General features: G+C 44.6%; 1 protein-coding gene across 1 annotated transcript in view; it reads left to right on the plus strand.

The window, feature by feature from the left end:
• LOC126238804 (esterase FE4-like) overlaps window positions 1-20776 on the plus strand; it is a 99623-nt gene that overhangs the window by 44433 nt on the left and 34414 nt on the right. Inside the window, exons 6-7 of the mRNA XM_049947813.1 lie at window positions 4541-4712; window positions 11715-11887. Coding sequence (XP_049803770.1) covers window positions 4541-4712; window positions 11715-11887 — 345 coding nt within the window. The remainder of the gene's footprint in view (window positions 1-4540; window positions 4713-11714; window positions 11888-20776) is intronic.

Below are 20776 nucleotides of genomic sequence, written 5' to 3' on the forward strand. Positions count from 1 at the left end.
GGTTGACGATTGACCTGTCTGGTCAAATAACAGCGTTTGCCTGCTGTTATTTTCGGCACTTCGTTTCACACAGCTGCTGTGTTTAGCGGTATTAAAGTGTTGTTGCATATTTAAGCGCTTTTCTGCACTCACTTTAACTTCACACAGTTTACAAAATGATATTTTCCCATTAGTACTAAAGAACTTCTCTCCTAATTCTCGAACATATCCTCGCAATTTTACGCTGTCGGAGCACTTTGCTTAAGGCATTTTGAACAAGGCAAAGGCTGTATTCAAACTGGTTACTGCGAACACCTGTGCGACTGCGATGATTATTACGGCAGAAGCCGCCTTTGTTGGCTCTGAGAGCGTATTGTCGACTCTGCGCAACAATGTTTTATGTTCACGAAACGACTGTTCTGGTACACCGATTTTCTGCTACAGTCCTGAGAAATAAATATGAGTACTAATTTATCTGTTTATCTTTCATAATAGCACGTTAAATATTGTCTCGTGAGCAACATATTTATTTTCTTATTCGTGTGTCTCGTAAGATACGAGAAAAACGGTATATCCATTTTTGGTAAAAGTTGACGGAAATATGACCTATTATATTACAAGTTAGCCGCAATATGAACTGTTACTAAAATTTGTTGAAATATGACTTTATATGCACAATCAAAATACATTTTTCGACACTAAAATGGCTAGATTTGTGTATAAATTGTTCTAAAATTCACCCTATAGTTCAGAAAAAAATATGACTTGTCAATAAAAACCGGGCCCTAGTTATGATATCAGTGAAGGTGACATAAACAACACAATAAACTCAGTCGTTTGGAATAACAAATAACAAAAATGACCAAACAGGTGATATATCGTTCAGCTGTTGAAAACTTCGCTATGTACGGAACAGATACGTGGTTAATAAACATGCCTCAGAGAGGGACTTGGGAGAGGAAGTTGTGGCATCTCCACGACGGACAGCTTGCCAAATATCAACGTAAGAGAGGCTGTGCGTGTCGATAAATCAATAAGAGACACCATAGAGATGAAACGTCTAAAGTGTTATGGACACCTCGAAACGATGGACGATGGCCAATGGAGAGAACGCGGACAACCTGTGAGGAGCTGGAAACGATAAGCTTGGAACGTGATGGCTGCTAGGAGACTTCAACAAGGGTCCTTGAGGAAAGGAAGTGGAAAACGGGAAGCGAGAAGTGGCAACAGCCGTCGAATACTCGCAAGATGATGAAGACTGAACAACCCTGTTCTCTCACAATGTTCGAATAAACATTGAAACACCCTGCTAAACCTGCAGGACAGGACAAGTAGTTGGGATTGTGGAAAGGGGCCAAAATGAGCGGCTGTCAGTTACACTTGAACACATATAACGTTATTTATTTAACCAAACATTACAGTACAAATTCCTGAACTTAATTATCGGCTGAATACGCCACACACAGCTAAAAGCCATTAACTCAAAATTCAGACGCCAAAGAGAATATTTAGAGGGCAGAAGACCTCACGTTAATAAGTTCTACAATTTGGCTGAAGGCCCAAAATCGAATACTTGAAAAGCAACAACCTTAATTTAAAGACGTCTGAAGGCCCATGATTTAAGACTCAAGGTAAAATTAACCAAAAACACAAGGCAGAAGGCCTTATCTTCAATTAGGCTGAAGGCCCCAAACAGTCTGATGTTCGAAAGACGAAGATCCTTAATTTAAAAACGACTGAAGGTCCATGACTTGAAACACAACTAAAATAATTTTTAGTAGGCAGAAGGCCCAAGGCTTTATCTATAAACAATATTTTAATCAGGCTGAAGGCCCAAGCAATCTAACACCTGACAAGCAAGAAACTTTTAATTTTAAAACGGCTGAAGGTCCATGACTTGAAACACAACTAAAATAATTTTTAGTAGGCAGAAGGCCCAAGGCTTTATCTATAAACAATATTTTAATCAGGCTGAAGGCCCAAGCAATCTAACACCTGACAAGCAAGAAACTTTTAATTTTAAAACGGCTGAAGGCCCATGACTCAGAACACAACTAAAATAATTTTTAGTAGGCAGAAGGCCCAAGGCTTTATCTATAAACAATATTTTAATCAGGCTAAAGGCTCAAACGATCTAACACTTGATAAGGAAGGAATTTTAATTTTAAAGCGGCTGAAGGCCCATGAGTTAAAACACCACTAAAAACAATTCAACTTTAATTCAAAACCGTCGGCTGTGAGCCATACAAATACACACAACAGAAAATAAGAAAAGGCAGTGCAGCTAACGGCACAAAGAATTTTCGGCGGTCGGTCGGCACTTGAAATACTAACGATCACTTAGGTGAGACAGGCAGTCGGCCCAACCATTCTCGATCCGACGACAACCCAACCAACAGACAGTCAGTGGACCCACCGACAAGGTAACTTGCGCTCCACTCGACCAGCACACAACCGGGAGTTCAATGCAAAACGAAAAAGGCATGACGCCCACAACCAAGCATACATTAAACTGTCAAACCACACAACGTCCTGGACAGCGACAAAATGGTGAGGAAAGGACACTGCCTGAATTTACGTCAACGGCCAGGGCAGGTAACCGGAACGTTAACGGGCACAAGGCAGAAAATTCCGCTGGTGCACTTCAATTGCAAATAACCAAATACAGTTAGACTCCACCGGACGGTGGCTAAATCTTTGCCAACTCGAACACAAACGTTGTTGCCGCGCGGGATTAGCCGAGCGGTCCAAGGCGCTGCAGTTATGGACTGTGCGGCTGGTCCCAGCGGAGGTTCGAGTCCTCCCACGGGCATGAGTGTGTTTGTTTGTCCTTAGGATAATTTAGGTAGTAGTGTGTAAGCTTAGGGACTGATGACCTTAGCAGTTGAGTCCCATAAGATTTCACACACATTTTGAACATTTCTGAACACACACGTTGTTGCTCGCTGGGACGTCCCAACAGCCAACAACGAGAACCAGACGGCACAATGTGAACAGTCTTGACTTGCTGATAAATTAAATCCAAACTTTCGTGTACAGAGTCGGTGAGCCACGGAGCTCGTAGCAATGTGGACAGCCCCACACACTCCGACACTGTGTAGAGACCGCCATTGGGCCCGGCCACACTATGCCCTGTGGAGATTTCCTCGCTGCTCCACTCCAACCGACCGACTGCCACACATCAGCATGCAGACAGCACTAAAATAACTGAGCAGTCGACATCACAAGTTACACACAGTTTCACGAACACTTGCACGAAGGACTAGATGATACTAACGGCAGCGACTGTGCAATAACACGCAGGCAACCCATAAGCGATCGCCGGCCAACATACACGTCGTCCGACAAGACGACCGACCGACGACCAACCAAGGTGGTCCGCACTCAAGTGATACGTATCGGCAACCATAGGGGGAGTCTTGGCTATCCGGACCTTACTGCAGACGCTCCGCGACTGAACTTCTGCCGCGTCCTAAGTCAAACACTACCAGGTCCGCCTCCCAACTCACTGGCAGATCCGAACTGCACTGCTAGCGCCTCCCAACTCACTGGCTGATCCGAACTAACCCCAAACATACGACAACCGGGAAGTAATAGCAGTCAGCGAAGATAATACGCCATGGCTTATATCGATAACTGCCGCTGCTGCCGCTCAAGGACAGGCAAGGTGGCAGCTCAGTGACACCAGTAATTGTAATTAACATAACGAGGTGATAGTACAGTAAAAACAGGATGTCAAATGAGATATGGCACGAACACGAGCCACACACGGCTCAAACATGTCATGACCGCGTAACATGAATGAGTCGGCGCAACTCATGATAAGAAAACAGCCCCTTACTATCACAGAACGCCTCCAGTCGGCTACTTTCCACTTTCTGTGTTGCTTCGCCCACTGAAGACGTGCAGTGTTTTGTCTCTGTGAGGAGCGGCTTTTTGTGAGGTGCCCGACTCCAGATATACATTGCATCCAGTTCCCTTCGCAATTTTGGCGCGCAAACTATTAGAGATGGAACTGTATTCACTGATAGCTGCAACTGCTGTTAGGTTTGGAAACGACTATCTTTGACAAGGCTTGACGTTACCTGTCCTTCTGTCGGGTTCTTCTTACGACCAATGTTCTGACACCATGTTATGTGGCCACAAGTGGTGCATCAAGCTTTACGTACACGATGATTCACCTGCACTGATACACATACAAGTCGAGCAAGTTCATTCACATCGTGATACGTCCAAACATGTCGGCTCATCTGTTGTTGCGCTGATTCCATCCAGTTGACAGGTACACAAACCACCTCACTGCCACGACTTAGCCAGAGAGGGCTGCAAGGGGGCTTACATGAGCACCTTATACCGTGACCAGTTCTTCACCAACTACAGCGCTCCAAAGCGACTGGTGTGCTATTTCAGAGGGAATGACAAACATTTTGTAAAAATGCAGTAGTGTAGCTAGTGATGTTCATTGTCCTTGGCGTTTTTGGGCACACTAGTAGTATACACTCCTGGCCACGAGTGGTATGGTCAACTCTGTGGGATTCAGCGGACCTCTGTGTGTCTCCAGGACAAGGCTCGCTGCTGGATCTTCAACTTCGCGGGCGCGCTGGAGGCTCCAGACGCTGAGGGGGGAGCGTTCATGACTCGCCATCCCGCGGACATCATGCTCAGTGGAGATTTCGAGGCGGTGCCGTTCATCGCCGGCGTCTGCGACTTCGAAGGGTCAGTAACTGCCACAGGTGCGTAGGGAGGAAGTACTGGGGGCTGGGGATGAAGCTGTTTATATTGACGTACCTTACTGCGTTGACGACCTCAACTGCCGATCATCTACCACGCCGCAGAGACCTTGCTCTATGGTGGGCGGAAGAAGCGTTCTTTAGAGATCAAGACGTCGTTCAGCTCTCCATAGTCACTGGCATATCAACAGGACTAAGGTGACCATCATCTACTCCTCCATATACAATAGTGGTGTTGTTTGAGCCACTGGACAGGGTGTGCGTCTAGGGTGCTGAACACAGCACTCACATTTTGCTGGCGTAGCCATTTCATGGCATAAGCTGACGGTACCGGACGGCATCCAGCTATCAGCAGTACGAGGTGCATTCAAGTTCTAAGGCCACCGATTTTTTTTTTCTAATTTACTCACCCGAAATCGATGAAACTGGCGTTACTTCTCGACGTAATCGCCCTGCAGACGTACACATTTTTCACAACGCTGACGCCATGATTCCATGGCAGCGGCGAAGGCTTCTTTAGGAGTTTGTTTTGACCACTGGAAAATCGCTGAGGCAATAGCAGCACGGCTGGTGAATGTGCGGCCACGGAGAGTGTCTTTCATTGTTGGAAAAAGCCAAAAGTCACTAGGAGCCAGGTCAGGTGAGTAGGGAGCATGAGGAATCACTTCAAAGTTGTTATCACGAAGAAACTGTTGCGTAACGTTAGCTCGATGTGCGGGTGCGTTGTCTTGGTGAAACAGCACACGCGCAGCCCTTCCCGGACGTTTTTGTTGCAGTGCAGGAAGGAATTTGTTCTTCAAAACATTTTCGTAGGATGCACTTGTTACCGTAGTGCCCTTTGGAACGCAATGGGTAAGGATTACGCCCTCGCTGTCCCAGAACGTGGACACCATCATTTTGTCGGCACTGGCGGTTACCCGAAATTTTTTTGGTGGCGGTGAATCTGTGTACTTCCATTGAGCTGACTGGCGCTTTGTTTCTCGATTGAAAAATGGCATCCACGTCTCATCCATTGTCACAACCGACGAAAAGAAAGTCCCATTCATGCTGTCGTTGCGCGTCAACATTGCTTGGCAACATGCCTCAAGGGCAGCCGTGTGGTCGTCCGTCAGCATTCGTGACACCCACCTGGGTGAAACTTTTCGCATTTTCAGGTCGTCATGCAGGATTGTGTGCACAGAACCCACAGAAATGCCAACTCTGGAGGCGATCTGTTCAACAGTCATTCGGCGATCCCCCAAAACAATTCTCTCCACTTTCTCGATCATGTCGCCAGACCGGCTTGTGCGAGCCCGAGGTTGTTTTGGTTTGTTGTCACACGATGTTCTGCCTTCATTAAACTGTCGCACCCACGAACGCACTTTCGACACATCCATAACTCCATCACCACATGTCTCCTTCAACTGTCGATGAATTTCAGTTGGTTTCACACCACGCAAATTCAGAAAACGAATGATTGCACGCTGTTCAAGTAAGGAAAACGTCGCCATTTTAAGTATTTAAAACAGTTCTCATTCTCGCCGCTGGCGGTAAAATTCCATCTGCCGTACGGTGCTGCCATCTCTGGGACGTATTGAAAATGAACGCGGCCTCATTTTAAAACAATGCGCATGTTTCTATCTCTTTCCAGTCTGGAGAAAAAGAATCGGGGGCCTTAGAACTTGAATGCACCTCTATGGTGGCGAGAAAACACCGAAAAGGACTTTGGCCTGTGCGGAAAGTAGATGTGATGGCATCAGGAGTAGATGGCCGGGCTTGTGCACAGGCTAATGCAGGACGCTTGGGAACGTTTGGAGACGAACCGTTGACGCTGACATGGACAGCAGTGACCTCATCTTACAGCGTTAGTGTGCCCATGCAAGGTAAACAGGTGGCAGCAGCGTGTGCCACTAGAAGGCAGCTAGGCAGGCTCAGAAGTTAACCAAGAAATGCAATCTGGCGACCTCTAGTTAATGGAAGTCATCCGGTAAATGGCGTAGTACCAGGGAACACCAGTTCGATCCCAGTGCCAGCTCGATTTGAGACTGTGTCTTACAGCAGAAGCTGGATGTCCTATTTTGGAACGATGACTGGCATAGACTTTCTCTTAATGCTGGCCGCTTGTTGTAACTGATACAGACTGGATAAAATGGGCATTATTTATGGCAGATAGATCCACCAGTGGTTTGCCAGTCTATCAATCCTTGCCACATAGGACAGAAAGGAGCTCAGCGACACGCAGAGTGTATAATAGACCCAATCAGTGCTTCTCCACACGACTTCCCACTTCTGCAGTGTCAGTGAGAGCTAGAAATGTGGTAACTTTATAATATGGCCTGGGTGGCGACGCCTGCTGCGTCAGTTCTGGACAGTCTTTTCAAACTATGCCTTGGTGGTGATCCCTGTGTACTGCTTCGCTGACATCTCTAGCATCAAATAAAGCTGACGGTTTTCGTTTCTTTTTAGTCACACCAAGTAATTCCTAATTCCTGTTGTTGACCTGGCCGACTAGTAGCTGATACACAAGGAGTTCAGGTGGATGGGCATGCCAAATGGACATAGGTTGTACGAAGAAGAATCCAGACCACACTTATTACTTCAGCTCTGTGGTCTTGGTCACTACGACAATCCTCCACATGCTGGAACATCAGCTCCACAGTAATTCATCCATCCTCAGTTGCTGTTAGCTCACTGAATCTCCCTCCCCTTTCCGACATAGCCATCACTACAACGACACATTACATAATTGGCTACAGCTCAGTTTGCAGTTGTGTAACAAAGGACAAAACGGCTTCATCAGCTCTGACAGGAGCTGGGGTTATCATCTCTGGAACACCGAACTTTGATAGCCATTTATTTACCACTGCATGTGCTACAGTGTCTGTCTGTTGGTTTGTAACAATTATCACTGTTAAATTAAAAGGAAGGTCAGCGTTGGCCGTAATATTGATGTTTCTGCTGAATCGATTTTCGATCACATAGTAATCATCTTCAGTGCTGTACAAATTAAACGCAGACACTGGTATCAAATTATCAATAACCAAAACTGATTTATTGTGATAGCTTCTCAATTTCCAAGACCAAGGCTTCTAAAAATAGGACGAAGTGAAAGTTTATCTAAAAAAACGCACATATATCAGATTACAGCTATAAGAGCTGGAGTTTATGAGAGAGCTGCAGCAGTAGAGAACGGAGTGAAATCAAGGCTGTAGCCTGTCCCCTGTGTTATTCGGGCTATGTACACAGTAGAGGAAAAAAAAAATCGAAATGGGGTTTACAGTTGTAAATCTAACAGAGACATCAAGGGCCTTACGAGTTCCGTTGAAATGAATGAATAGTGTCTGGAGAAGAAGTTATAAGAAAAACATTACCAAAATAATACAAACGTGGTAAGTGGTTCAGTTAAACACAGTGATGCTGAGGAAATTACATTAACAAATGAGACGCTGCAAGTAGCATCACTGACGATGGACCAGGCAGAGATGATACAAAATGTAGACTTGCAGCAGCAAGATAATCGTCTCTGAAAAAGAAAAGTGCTGATATCTTATATACATTTAGGAACTTTTTCTGAAAATATGTGTCTGGTGCGAATCCTAGTTAGGAAGTGAAACATGGGCGATAGACAGTTCAGACAAGAAGAGAATAGAAACTTCATAAATGCGAAGCCGCAGAAGAATAAATGTTTGAAACGGAAGATGACAGCCGACTCTTGAGGAGTGGTGGAAGTAGTATCACTCAAAATCGATTAGAAATGCTTGTGGAAATTACAAAAAAATGGTTCAAATGGCTCTAAGCACTATGGGACTTAACATCTGAGGTCATCAGTCCCCTAGAACTTAGAACTACTTAAACCTAACAAACCTAAGGACATCACACACATGCATGCCCGAGGCAGGATTCGAACCTGCGACAGTAGCAGTCGCGCGGGTCCGGAATGATGCGCCTAGAACCGCTCGGCCACCGCGGCGGCCTCGAAATTACAGATCAGTAATATATGCATGAGTAAATAATAACGTACTGAAAAGAGTAAATGGGGAATAATGCTTTCAGAAGAGGACAACCATGCAGTGACAATATTACAACAGTGCCGCAAATAATTGAAAAAATACGAAAATACAGTCTGAGCACTCGTATTGCATTCGTAGATTATGAAAAAGCCTTCGGCAGAGGGGCAGGTGTATACAGCGGTATGTAATGGAAAGACAAAGTTATTCTAAACATTTAATACAAGTAATAAAATGTTTGTATTTAAATAGCGAAATTTTAATTACTACAGACAAAGAGAGAAGAGCATCAATAGCGGTTAACAGGTGAAGACCATAAGGGTGCAGTCTTACACCCACCTTGGCGCTGTAATCGGAGGAATAGAAATGGGTGCAGAGCCATAATTTACGTGACCGAGCCTTCTCTGGGAAACGCTAGTCATACAAAACAACAGCAGCTTCAACATTTATCCTATGTTATCTGTAAATCAGGATCATTTCAATTTTTTCATGGTCGCAACCGTCCACTTGCACGTCTGTTCTCCAGATGGGATGTAGGATTGCAGGCAATAAACACTGCGCAAGTATTGTATGGTATAGAGCCGCTGTCTGTTCAGCGTCTGCACGATACATGAGCTCCGGTCGCAGATTACCACCTGATAGGTTGTAGTTCGCTACGCGGCCACAGAAGGGCCATATTCGATGTGTCAATGGAATACGACGTTGCAAATGGGGTATCCAATTAAAAGTGTAAGTAGGCTGTTTATGTTTTCTTATTGGAAACGCCACGTAGCGCTCTATATGAAAAATCACTGGCTGTGCTGTGTGCAGTCTGTGGGTAGTTTGCATTGTTGTCTGCCATTGTAGTGTTAGGCAGCTGGCTGTGAACAGCGCGTAGCGTTGCGCAGTTGGAGGTGAGCCGCCAGCAGTGGTGGATGTGGGGAGAGAGATGGCGGAGTTTTGTAATTTGTCATGAACTGCTATATATATTATGACTATTAAGGTAAATACATTGTTTGTTCTCTATTAAAATCTTTCATTTGCTAACTATCCCTATCAGTAGTTAGTGCCTTCCATAGTTTGAATCTTTTATTTAGCTGGCAGTAGTGGCGCTCGCTGTATTGCAGTAGTTCGAGTAACCAAGATTTTTGTGAGGTAAGCGATTTGTGAAATGCATAGGTTAATGTTAGTCAGGGCCATTCTTTTGTAGGGATTTCTGAAAGTCAGATTGTGTTGCGCTAAAAATATTGTGTGTCAGGATAAGCACAGTCTCGTGTATAATTGTTCAAAGGGGACGTTTCATAAAAGTTATGAAATACTCACCTGTCCTACCCTTGCAGCATGGAGTGGGGTAACACGGTGCAATTGGATATTCAAGGGCTATTGAGTTGCATGTCAGAAATTGCGATTGTGTACCCATTTCTATTCCTCCGATTACAGCGCCTTCTGTGTCGAAACGCAGAAAATGCTTCAGTCAAAACGTATGTAGATTTCGCGGTAGAATCGTAATAAGCAATAAAAACCGGGGGTTCCCAATGAAGATTTCAAAGTTGCCACAAAAAAATGGTTCAAATGGCTCTGAGCACTATGGGACTCAACTGCCGTGGTCATAAGTCCCCTAGAACTTAGAACTACTTAAACCTAACTAACCTAAGGACAGCACACAACACCCAGCCATCACGAGGCAGAGAAAATCCCTGACCCCGCCGGGAATCGAACCCGGGAACCCGGGCGTGGGAAGCGAGAACGCTACCGCACGACCACGAGATGCGGGCAAAGTTGCCACCCACGCACGGGGTGGGGTGGGGGGTTGAGTGTGGTATAATTGGATGTCCCCATCCGAGACAAACAAACTGGAACTATAAGTGTTTGTGATCCGATGAGTAGTTTTAGAGATATTTAAGTGTCTTTAGTTAAAATGAACACCCTATAACTGACCAAATAATTTTACAAAAGATCGAGGGCTATTTAAAATTTGCTCCACATCGTTTGGATTTAATAGGAAAGCTCTGTGATTAGAAAATATCAAGAACTAAAACCAAAGTTATGGATTTTGAAGAAATATACCCAGTACGTTCCAAAATAATGCTAAATGGAAAATCAGGTACCTCGCTTTAAGTTATTAGGATGTAATATAACATATCAATACGCATCTCCAATAAGGCAAGCAAATTTAAATTTTATCTGGCATTATACATAGACCATTTGCCAGTAAAACCAGGAGAGACATAAAGACAAAATTCGACAAAGTAATGGCAACTCCTACAGTGGTATATGGAAGTGAGACCTGGACAATAATAACAGTGAGCTGCAAATAACAGAGAGCTAAAAATAAATTTTTAAGGAAAATGACAGTGTGTCCTCTGAGAAATGAAGTTTCTAAGGAAAATAACAGGATGTCAACTGAGAGATCAAATACAGAATCGTGAAATAAGGAAAGAAATATATTTTGCATAATGACAGAATAGAATATGTGATAACAGAATGGAAGTAGCATACTGAAAGAACGGGAGCAGAAGGAACAGTCAGATAAGTAATAGACTACGGGCGTAAGGGCGAAAGAAATACAGGAAGACCAAGGAAAAGGTTGCGTATGTGAAATCAGAACAGGCTATAAGCCTAATCCTTGAACCGAGGAGGAAAAAGAAAAAGACTGAAGAATGCTGGCTATTAGATGGGGTGATAGGGTAAGTATATTTACTGAATCGAATTGACGAGATAAAAAAGTTACGAGAAAACTTTACTAAGAGAATGGTAGGACACGTTCTTAGGTACCAAGGGATAGTCTGTTTGTTGCCGGAGTGAAGTGTGGTGGGTAAGAATTGTATAGGAACAAGGCTGTACAGTAGGCAGAGATGGAGAGGCTTGTACAGGCTAGACTAGCGTAGAAAGCAGCATCAAACCAGTGTTCGGACTGGTGACCACAAGAACAATTAAACTCTATTACTACCCTGCGTAGTTCGTTAGCACTTCTAAGCCGTTGACATTTACTACCAACACGAATGTGGCAGGTGCTGTTCAGCCTTTGCTTCCTCCGCAGTTGCGCTCGTGGAGACGGACATGATGTCCAACATGGCGCGCAATCCCCGCTTGTTGGTTCCCGTCGACCTGAGATGCAGCGAATCCGAGAAGGACGCGGTGGCAGAGGAGATCCGCCGCTTCTACTTCGGCGACCGCGACATCGGGCCCGAGACCGACAAGCAGCTTTACGACGTGAGTCCTGACAATTTCCTTCTCACTGAATTGTCTACTTGCCTTGTACGAAGGTCAAACTCTAAGCCTTTTTTTACCAGCAATTAAATCCGCACTGGAATTGCTATTATCTTAAAATAAGCGGGCCGATTGCGTTCTGCACACAGTGAGGTAAAATGAAGAAAATAATTTATTTTAGAAAATAACTTTACAGCCCTTCGTATAATCATCATTCTAGCTTATGTCAGCTTCCCAACGTTTTGACAACTTCTGTATTCCGGATAGGACCATTGTTGAGTTGTCTGTTTATTCGGGTCACCTCACTGGAAGATTCATCGCTTGTCTCGAAACGTTTTACACGTTGCTCCTTCAGTCTGGGAAACAAATCAAAGTCTGGTAGGCTCATATCAGGACTGTATGGTACGCAAGGAACTATTTCCCATCCATATCTGTCGAGCTTTTCTCTCACTGGTAAGGCAATATCTTGCGTTATCGTGCAAACACCACAGGTAAATACACTCCTGGAAATTGAAATAAGAACACCGTGAATTCATTGTCCCAGGAAGGGGAAACTTTATTGACACATTCCTGGGGTCAGATACATCACATGATCACACTGACAGAACCACAGGCACATAGACACAGGCAACAGAGCATGCACAATGTCGGAACTAGTACAGTGTATATCCACCTTTCGCAGCAATGCAGGCTGCTATTCTCCCATGGAGACGATCGTAGAGATGCTGGATGTAGTCCCGTGGAACGGCTTGCCATGCCATTTCCACCTGGCGCCTCAGTTGGACCAGCGTTCGTGCTGGACGTGCAGACCGCGTGAGACGACGCTTCATCCAGCCCCAAACATGCTCAATGGGGGACAGATCCGGAGATCTTGCTGGCCAGGGTAGTTGACTTACACCTTCTAGAGCACGTTGGGTGGCACGGGATACATGCGGACGTGCATTGTCCTGTTGGAACAGCAAGTTCCCTTGCCGGTCTAGGAATGGTAGAACGATGGGTTCGATGACGGTTTGGATGTACCGTGCACTATTCAGTGTCCCCTCGACGATCACCAGTGGTGTACGGCCAGTGTAGGAGATCGCTCCCCACACCATGATGCCGGGTGTTGGCCCTGTGTGCCTCGGTCGTATGCAGTCCTGATTGTGGCGCTCACCTGCACGGCGCCAAACACGCATACGACCATCATTGGCACCAAGGCAGAAGCGACTCTCATCGCTGAAGACGACACGTCTCCATTCGTCCCTCCATTCACGCCTGTCGCGACACCACTGGAGGCGGGCTGCACGATGTTGGGGCGTGAGCGGAAGACGGCCTAACGGTGTGCGGGACCGTAGCCCAGCTTCATGGAGATGGTTGCGAATGGTCCTCGCCGATACCCCAGGAGCAACAGTGTCCCTAATTTGCTGGGAAGTGGCGGTGCGGTCCCCTACGGCACTGCGTAGGATTCTACGGTCTTGGCGTGCATCCGTGCGTCGCTGCGGTCCGGTCCCAGGTCGACGGGCACGTGCACCTTCCGCCGACCACTGGCGACAACATCGATGTACTGTGGAGACCTCACGCCCCACGTGTTGAGCAATTCGGCGGTACGTCCACCCGGCCTCCCGCATGCCCACTATACGCCCTCGCTCAAAGTCCGTCAACTGCACATACGGTTCACGTCCACGCTGTCGCGGCATGCTACCAGTGCTAAAGACTGCGATGGAGCTCCGTATGCCACGGCAAACTGGCTGACACTGACGGCGGCGGTGCACAAATGCTGCGCAGCTAGCGCCATTCGACGGCCAACACCGCGGTTCCTGGTGTGTCCGCTGTGCCGTGCGTGTGATCATTGCTTGTACAGCCCTCTCGCAGTGTCCGGAGCAAGTATGGTGGGTCTGACACACCGGTGTCAATGTGTTCTTTTTTCCATTTCCAGGAGTGTATGTCTGGCGCAAAACATTTTGCAGAAACAGCTTGTGGTACGCACCTGTTACAGACATCCCCTGGAGCACTCTATTTACGTAGCAATGAGTGCATTCATATCATACGCGTACATTGTCATCAGTTTCACTTTTGATTGTTCGCTGCGGAATTTTTATCGGGCATGGAGAATAGGAACTTTTCCATTATGACGATTGAGATTTCAGTTCTGACTCAGAACCTCGTATCCATGTTTCATCAAGTGCACATTTCTTTTCAGAAACTGTCCTCCTTCTGTTCGATAACGTTGAAGCAATTAATCTGCGATTATTTCTCTACCTGCTTTCCGCTCTTCACTTGAATCACGCGGAACCCATCTGCCAGCAAGTTTTCTCATCTTAAATTGAAGTGACAGACATTGCAACCTCACATGCAATTTCCTCACATGTATTTCGTCGATCCTCCGTCAAAACGTCATTAACAATAAGCTGACAATTGTAAACTGAGGTTGTTGTTGGCCTCCCACTTCCTGGGTTGTCCTCTGTGTTTACCCGACCTTCACGGAAACATGTAGATCACCGTGATACTGTGCTACGATCCAATACATTATTCCCACACACCTCTCTGAAAGCTTTGTAAATTTTCGTTGGGCTATTTCGATTTAGGGATTCGATTTCGATGTAGGATAGCTAGTCATTACGTGTAATCCGACCTGACTCGGTTTCACTTCCCGTTTTAAACTGAAATACTCACGACAGAGCCACGCGAACCAAAAAGCACATACATGGTGTTACAAAAAAGTACGGCCAAACTTTCAGGAAACATTCCTCATACAAAAAGAAAGAAAATATGTTACGTGGACATGAGTCCGGAAACGCTTACTTTCAATGTTAGAGCTCATTTTATTACTTCTCTTCAAATCACATTAATCATGGAATGGAAACACACAGCAACAGAACGTACCAGCGTGACTTCAAACACTTTGTTACAGGAAATGTTCAAAATGTCCTCCATTAGCGGGGATACATACATCCACCCTCCGTCGCATGGAATCCCTGATGCGCTGATGCAGCCCTGGAGAATGGCGTATTGTATCACAGCCGTTCACAATACGAGCACGAAGAGTCTCTACATTTGGTACCCGGGTTGCGTAGTCAAGAACTTTCAAATGCCCCCATAAATGAAAGTCAAGAGGGTTGAGGTCAGGAGAGCGTGGAGGCCGTGGAATTAGTCCGCCTCTACCAATCCGTCGGTCACCGAATCTGTTGTTGAGAAGCGTACGAACACTTCGACTGAAATGTGCAGGAGCTCCATCGTGCATGAACCACATGTCGTGTAGAACTTGTAAAGGCACATGTTCTAGCAGCACAGGTAGAGTATCCCGTATGAAATCATGATAACGTGCTCCATCGAGCGTAGGTGGAAGAACATGGGGCCCAATCGAGACATCACCAGCAATGCCTGCCCAAACGTTCACAGAAAATCTGTGTTGATGACGTGATTGCACAATTGCGTCCGGATTCTCGTCAGCCCACACATGTTGATTGTGAAAATTTACAATTTGATCACGTTAGAATGAAGCCTCATCCGTAAAGAGAACATTTGCACTGAAATGAGGATTAACACATTGTTGAATGAACAATTCGCAGAAGTGTACCCGTGGAGGCCAATCAGCTGCTGATAGTGCCTGCACACGCTGTACATGGTACGGAAACAACTGGTTCTCCCGTAGCACTCTCCATACAGTGACGTGGTCAACGTTACCTTGTACAGCAGCAACTTCTCTCACGCTGACATTAGGGTTATCGTCAACTGCACAAAGAATTGCCTCGTCCATTGCAGGTGTCCTCGTCGTTCTAGGTCTTCCCCAGTCGCGAGTCATAGGCTGGAATGTTCCGTGCTCCCTAAGACGCCGATCAATTGCTTCGATCGTCTTCCAGTCGGGACACCTTTGTTCTGGAAATCTGTCTCGATACAAACGTACCGCGCCACGGCTACTGACCCGTGCTAATCCATACATCAAATGGGCATCTGCCAATCCCGCATTTGTAAACATTGCACTGACTGCAATACCACGTTCGTGATGAACACTAACCTGTTGATGCTACGTACTGATGTGCTTGATGCTAGCACTGTAGAGCAATGAGTCGCATGTCAACACATGCACCGAAGTCAACATTACCTTCCTTCAGTTGGGCCAACTGGCGGTGAATCGAGGAAGTACAGTACATACTGACGAAACTAAAATGAGCTCTAACATTGAAATTAAGCGTTTCCGGACACATGTCCACATAACATCTTTTCTTTATTTATGTGTGAGGAATGTTTCCTGAAAGTTTGGCCGTACCTTTTTGTAACACCCTGTGTAAGTTTCTACTTTGCTGATTGTGTGTTCTTTGTGTGTGCGTGTGTGTGTGTGTGTGTGTGTGTGTGTGTGTGTTTGTGTGTGTGTGTGTGTGTGTGTGTGCATAGGTTCCTATCGTTTTTGTTTCGCATCTTGATGTTCTGGTTGCTACGGGTTAATTTATCGATTGTTGTTTTCTGTTTGCGAAAATCTGAGGGACAGGATCAGGTGGATGAAGTGGGTACGCAATGACTTCCCAACCAAACTCCTGGATTAAGTTTTTTGTCAGTCTATCAGAATGCGGGCTGGTGTTATCGTGGAGTAGCATTCCTTTACGCAGTCTTCCTGGTTGTTGTTCTTGGATAGTGTGTGTGTGTGTTTGAATCTTTTGCATTATGTGCAGCCTAGGGTGGACGCTAGACCATCAAACCCCTGAAAAGACGACAGCAAGGCCCACCTCAAACAATTACAAGCTCACCATTGTTCCATTATATTATTAGGTTGGTGAATTTTTTATTTGTAGTTTACTGTTGCTGTTTGACTTGATGTATTGTCATTTAGAGATAGTGAGTGTTGTAGGGCCGCACACTAACGCATTACTTGTTAAGGTACGCCGTTTGTTTTAATGTCATCACTCCCCTAGACTTAGAACTACTTAAACCTAACTAACCTAAGGTCATCACACACATCCATGCCCGAGGCAGGATTCGAACCTGCGACCGTAGCAGCCGCGTGGTTCCGGACTGAAGCGCCTAGAACCGCTCGGTCACAGCGGCCGGTGAAGAGAGACGCTAGAAGTCTACTGTGACTCCAACACACAAATAACAGTTGATAAGTTAAAGTCTACAAAATGCTGACTACAATGTTATTGCGGCAGTGTGCGACTTCGGCACAAAAAATCGATATGTTCGAAAAGATCTTAATTTGACGGAGACAAATTCCTGCTTTCCGTATCCGCCGTATGAAAATAAACGAATCTGGGTGTTTTCAGGTTCCATTATTTATTTAAATCAATGAGAAATTACTTTCTCGATGACGGAACTCCACGTCATAGGTAGAGAACGTCAAAGGGTTTATTTAGCAATGCAACTTATTTCGAATACTACTGCTAAAGCCCTAAAGTACCTGATGCCCGAAGAAGAGCAAACAGCAATAATTTTCAAATTGCAAATGACGCACTTGGCAATCTGAATGCCCAAAGATTCATTGACAGTAATACGTTATCATGGGATTATGAGATGCATAAGGATATTCAGGAAAGAGTATTAAGGAAAATATACAAGCGTGCCGGAAAAAAATTGGTATAGGTAGTACAGGTATTATCTCGCAGTTGGCTTACGGTTACGAGAGATGACTGGCTACGTAGTGTCGCAGTTTGAGCTCATTTTTAATTAATTTAATGGTTTAGAAAGTATTTCGAAGGAAAGAAATACAGTGAAAGCAATCTGAGCTACCGTCCAAACCAAATATAATGAATTTTCACCGCAAATAATCAAACTATATGTTAGAACAAGACTTTTCATTCGCATCGCTTCCTCAATATGAAGCCAATAATGCAAGAGGAAGCAGCAACTCAATAGCAAAAATTCCGGCAGTGGCATTCTTCATATACTACTAACATCTAAATAGGTAAATAAACTTTTGTTACTAATAATTGCACTTATAAGAAGTTAAGTGTGCTTAAAAGAGCCACTAGATGTGCCAGCCGCTGCTTCACTTTGCTTCTATAGTGACGTCACTGCGCCAGCCAATCGCAGTCCATTTCACTTTGGGCCCAACCTTCCTTTTAACAATCCCGCTACACATTATTTATTATGAATAATATTATGTATGTGCATAAGTGAGTATTCTGATTGCTATGGGTTTATTTATCGATTTTAATTTTTTATTTGTAAATCACTATTGCTGTTTGAATTTATATATTGTCATTGAGAGACAGCGAGTCGAGCTGTGGCCGCTAGAAAATGGAGTGCCAAGTGGAGAAATCGGAACATTTCTGACATTTTCTTCTGTTTGCGTTTAATAGAGGGGTGACAGCTACCGAGGTTCAAATGGCTCTAAGCACTATGGGATTTCAATTACTTGTTTTACGCACTTTTGTTTCCCGAAAATGTGCATCAAGCCGGTCATGCGCGCCACCTGTGTGCTTCTTGCCGTACTAACTGCGGCACCTGTATCTCATTTTGTAATAGCAATGTTAGTGTGCGCACCAATACAGATACTGTGCCACGTGCGGCTCGTAACGCAGATTTGTAAGCGTGGCCTTATCTTCTAATGCCACGGCGGAGACAGCTGATGAGCTCAGGAAAACACACGATAACCGTCGAAAATTTTTCCGACGTATGTTTATACGTTCTCGTTGTTATTCTGTCTGTTTTTCACTAGATCCACTTCATGGTTGATGTGTCGTGACGGTCGGATTATATATGCGTTTACTTTGGTGTCTACTTTATATCATATGTAGCTTGATGGGTCACGTATCCAATACTTTTAGGTACATTTTTATTAATTTTGGTTCACGTTGTCTGCATAGTGGTGCGAGGTAGGACCATGCCCTTTTCCTCCATTTGTATCTGACACAATTTTGAAATGTAGAAAGGTCTTGATCGCAGAACTCTCAATTAAGCGTTTCAAAATTTCGTCATCACACTAAAGATAAAAATCAAACTTCAGTACAAAGCTCACGAAAGCGAGCACGTAAACTAAATACAATACAAATCTCATCTCATGTAGGCATCTTTGACTGTGGCGTCGTCTATCGAATACAACTAGTGACTCCCTATTCGATAGTCGACAGCACTGTCAAATATGCCTACATAAGATGGGATTTTTATTATATTCAGTTCATGTGCTTACATTCGTGAGCTTTGTACTAAACTTTAATTTATAACATCAGTCGGCCGGCCAGAGTAGCCGTGCGGTTCTAGGCGCTACAGTCCGGAACCGCGTGACCGCTACGGTCGCAGGTTCGAATCCTGCCTCGGGCATGGATGTGTGTGACGTCCTTAGGTTAGTTAGGTTTAAGTAGTTCTAAGTTCGAGGGGACTGATGTCCACGGCAATTAAGTCCCATAGTGCTATGTCCACGGCAATTAAGTCCCATAGTGCTCAGAGCCATTTGAACCATAACATCAGTCTAAAATCGAAATTCTGAAACGTGTATCGATTAGGAAAGAATTACCCGATCTTGAGCAATCTATATTTCAAAAACCACAACATCATCTAACTAAGCACCGAGACTCATTAACGATTTTCAACTGCATGAAGTGCCCTGTTGACAGTTATATAACTATAGCTTGTCTGCTATAAACAACTGCGAGAGAGAAAATGCTGTGTTATGAAAAACGTGCGGTTCTTGTTTTTTTGTTGCGGTCGGTCTAAGCTATGTTGGCAGGGCATTTACGTATTGTTTCACCATGTACATAATTTTAAACAAAAACTGTATGGACAACAACGTTCTGTTTCGTTTTTTCCCAGCAGTCACTTTTAATTGAAAACCTATGTATTAAGAAAGTTATTTTTATGGCTTATCGGCTTATGATTAGAATGCTGTTACGAAATCTGAATCGTCTGGCACTTTGTAATGGTACTCATTCAAACGTAGAACTATACGAACTAATGTCAGTCTGTCTACCGTCCTCAAAGATCTAGCTGCTGGAGTGGTCCTTCTCATATTCCATATACGAATTATCCCAACCGGTTTACCCATTCATTTTAAGCAACTTCATTTTCCAATCAAGGGTGTGTTTTTGGAATAACAATAAACTAGGCTCAATATCAGATATCCAAGAGCTACACGATCAGAGTGTTTTTCGCACGGTCAGTTGTATGTTGCCCTTTCATCAACCGGTAGTTCAGAAAAAGAGTTCATACTCTTACCACACAGTAACAAATAAACGAAAAATGGAGGCCTTTTCATTCACATTCTACATCATTTATTGTAATTTGGCTTTCCATACCTCTAAAGTTAGCGAAGTCGCAACGAGGAGCGAAAATCTGCTCCTTGGTACAATTCGCAGGGATATCCGAGATTAAGACGTATATTCAATTCCCATACAATTTAGCATCTAAGTATATGTCCTTGCATCCTAAGGAAAGTTAAGCAAGAATCTTTGCATAGCATCGCTTTTTAAGGTCCCATACTTCACTCCGTAAAACAGGAATCCTTATAGGATCACTTTGTCAATAAAGCAATTAAGTCATTTTTCTGAGTCAGGGAGTCTAAAGGTTCAAACGGCTCTGAGCACTATGGGACTTAACATCTGAGGTCATCAGTCCCCTAGAACTTTGAACTACTTAAACATAACTAACCTAAGGACATCACACACATCCATGTCCGTGGCAGGATTCGAACCCACAGCCGTAGTGGTCGGACTGTTCCAGACTGAAGCGCCTAGAACCACTCGGCCACAACGGCCGGCTCAGGAAGTGCAATATAAATGAATCCTATCGAAAGAAGTAAAGCAGTTTCATTAGGTTTTTAATACACGAGGTGAAATCAGTAAATCCTTATATTCAAGCCAAGTAAATTCAATGTTAGTTTGTACTTCTAAAGATAAGATAGCGGTGCTTAATTCTATCACTGACGAAAACTTCCGACAAGCGATGTAAAACATTTGACAACGCCATCTACTGGTTCTTGAGTGTACT

This window comes from Schistocerca nitens, chromosome 1 (assembly GCF_023898315.1).
Source record: "Schistocerca nitens isolate TAMUIC-IGC-003100 chromosome 1, iqSchNite1.1, whole genome shotgun sequence".
Classification (NCBI taxonomy): domain Eukaryota; kingdom Metazoa; phylum Arthropoda; class Insecta; order Orthoptera; family Acrididae; genus Schistocerca; species Schistocerca nitens.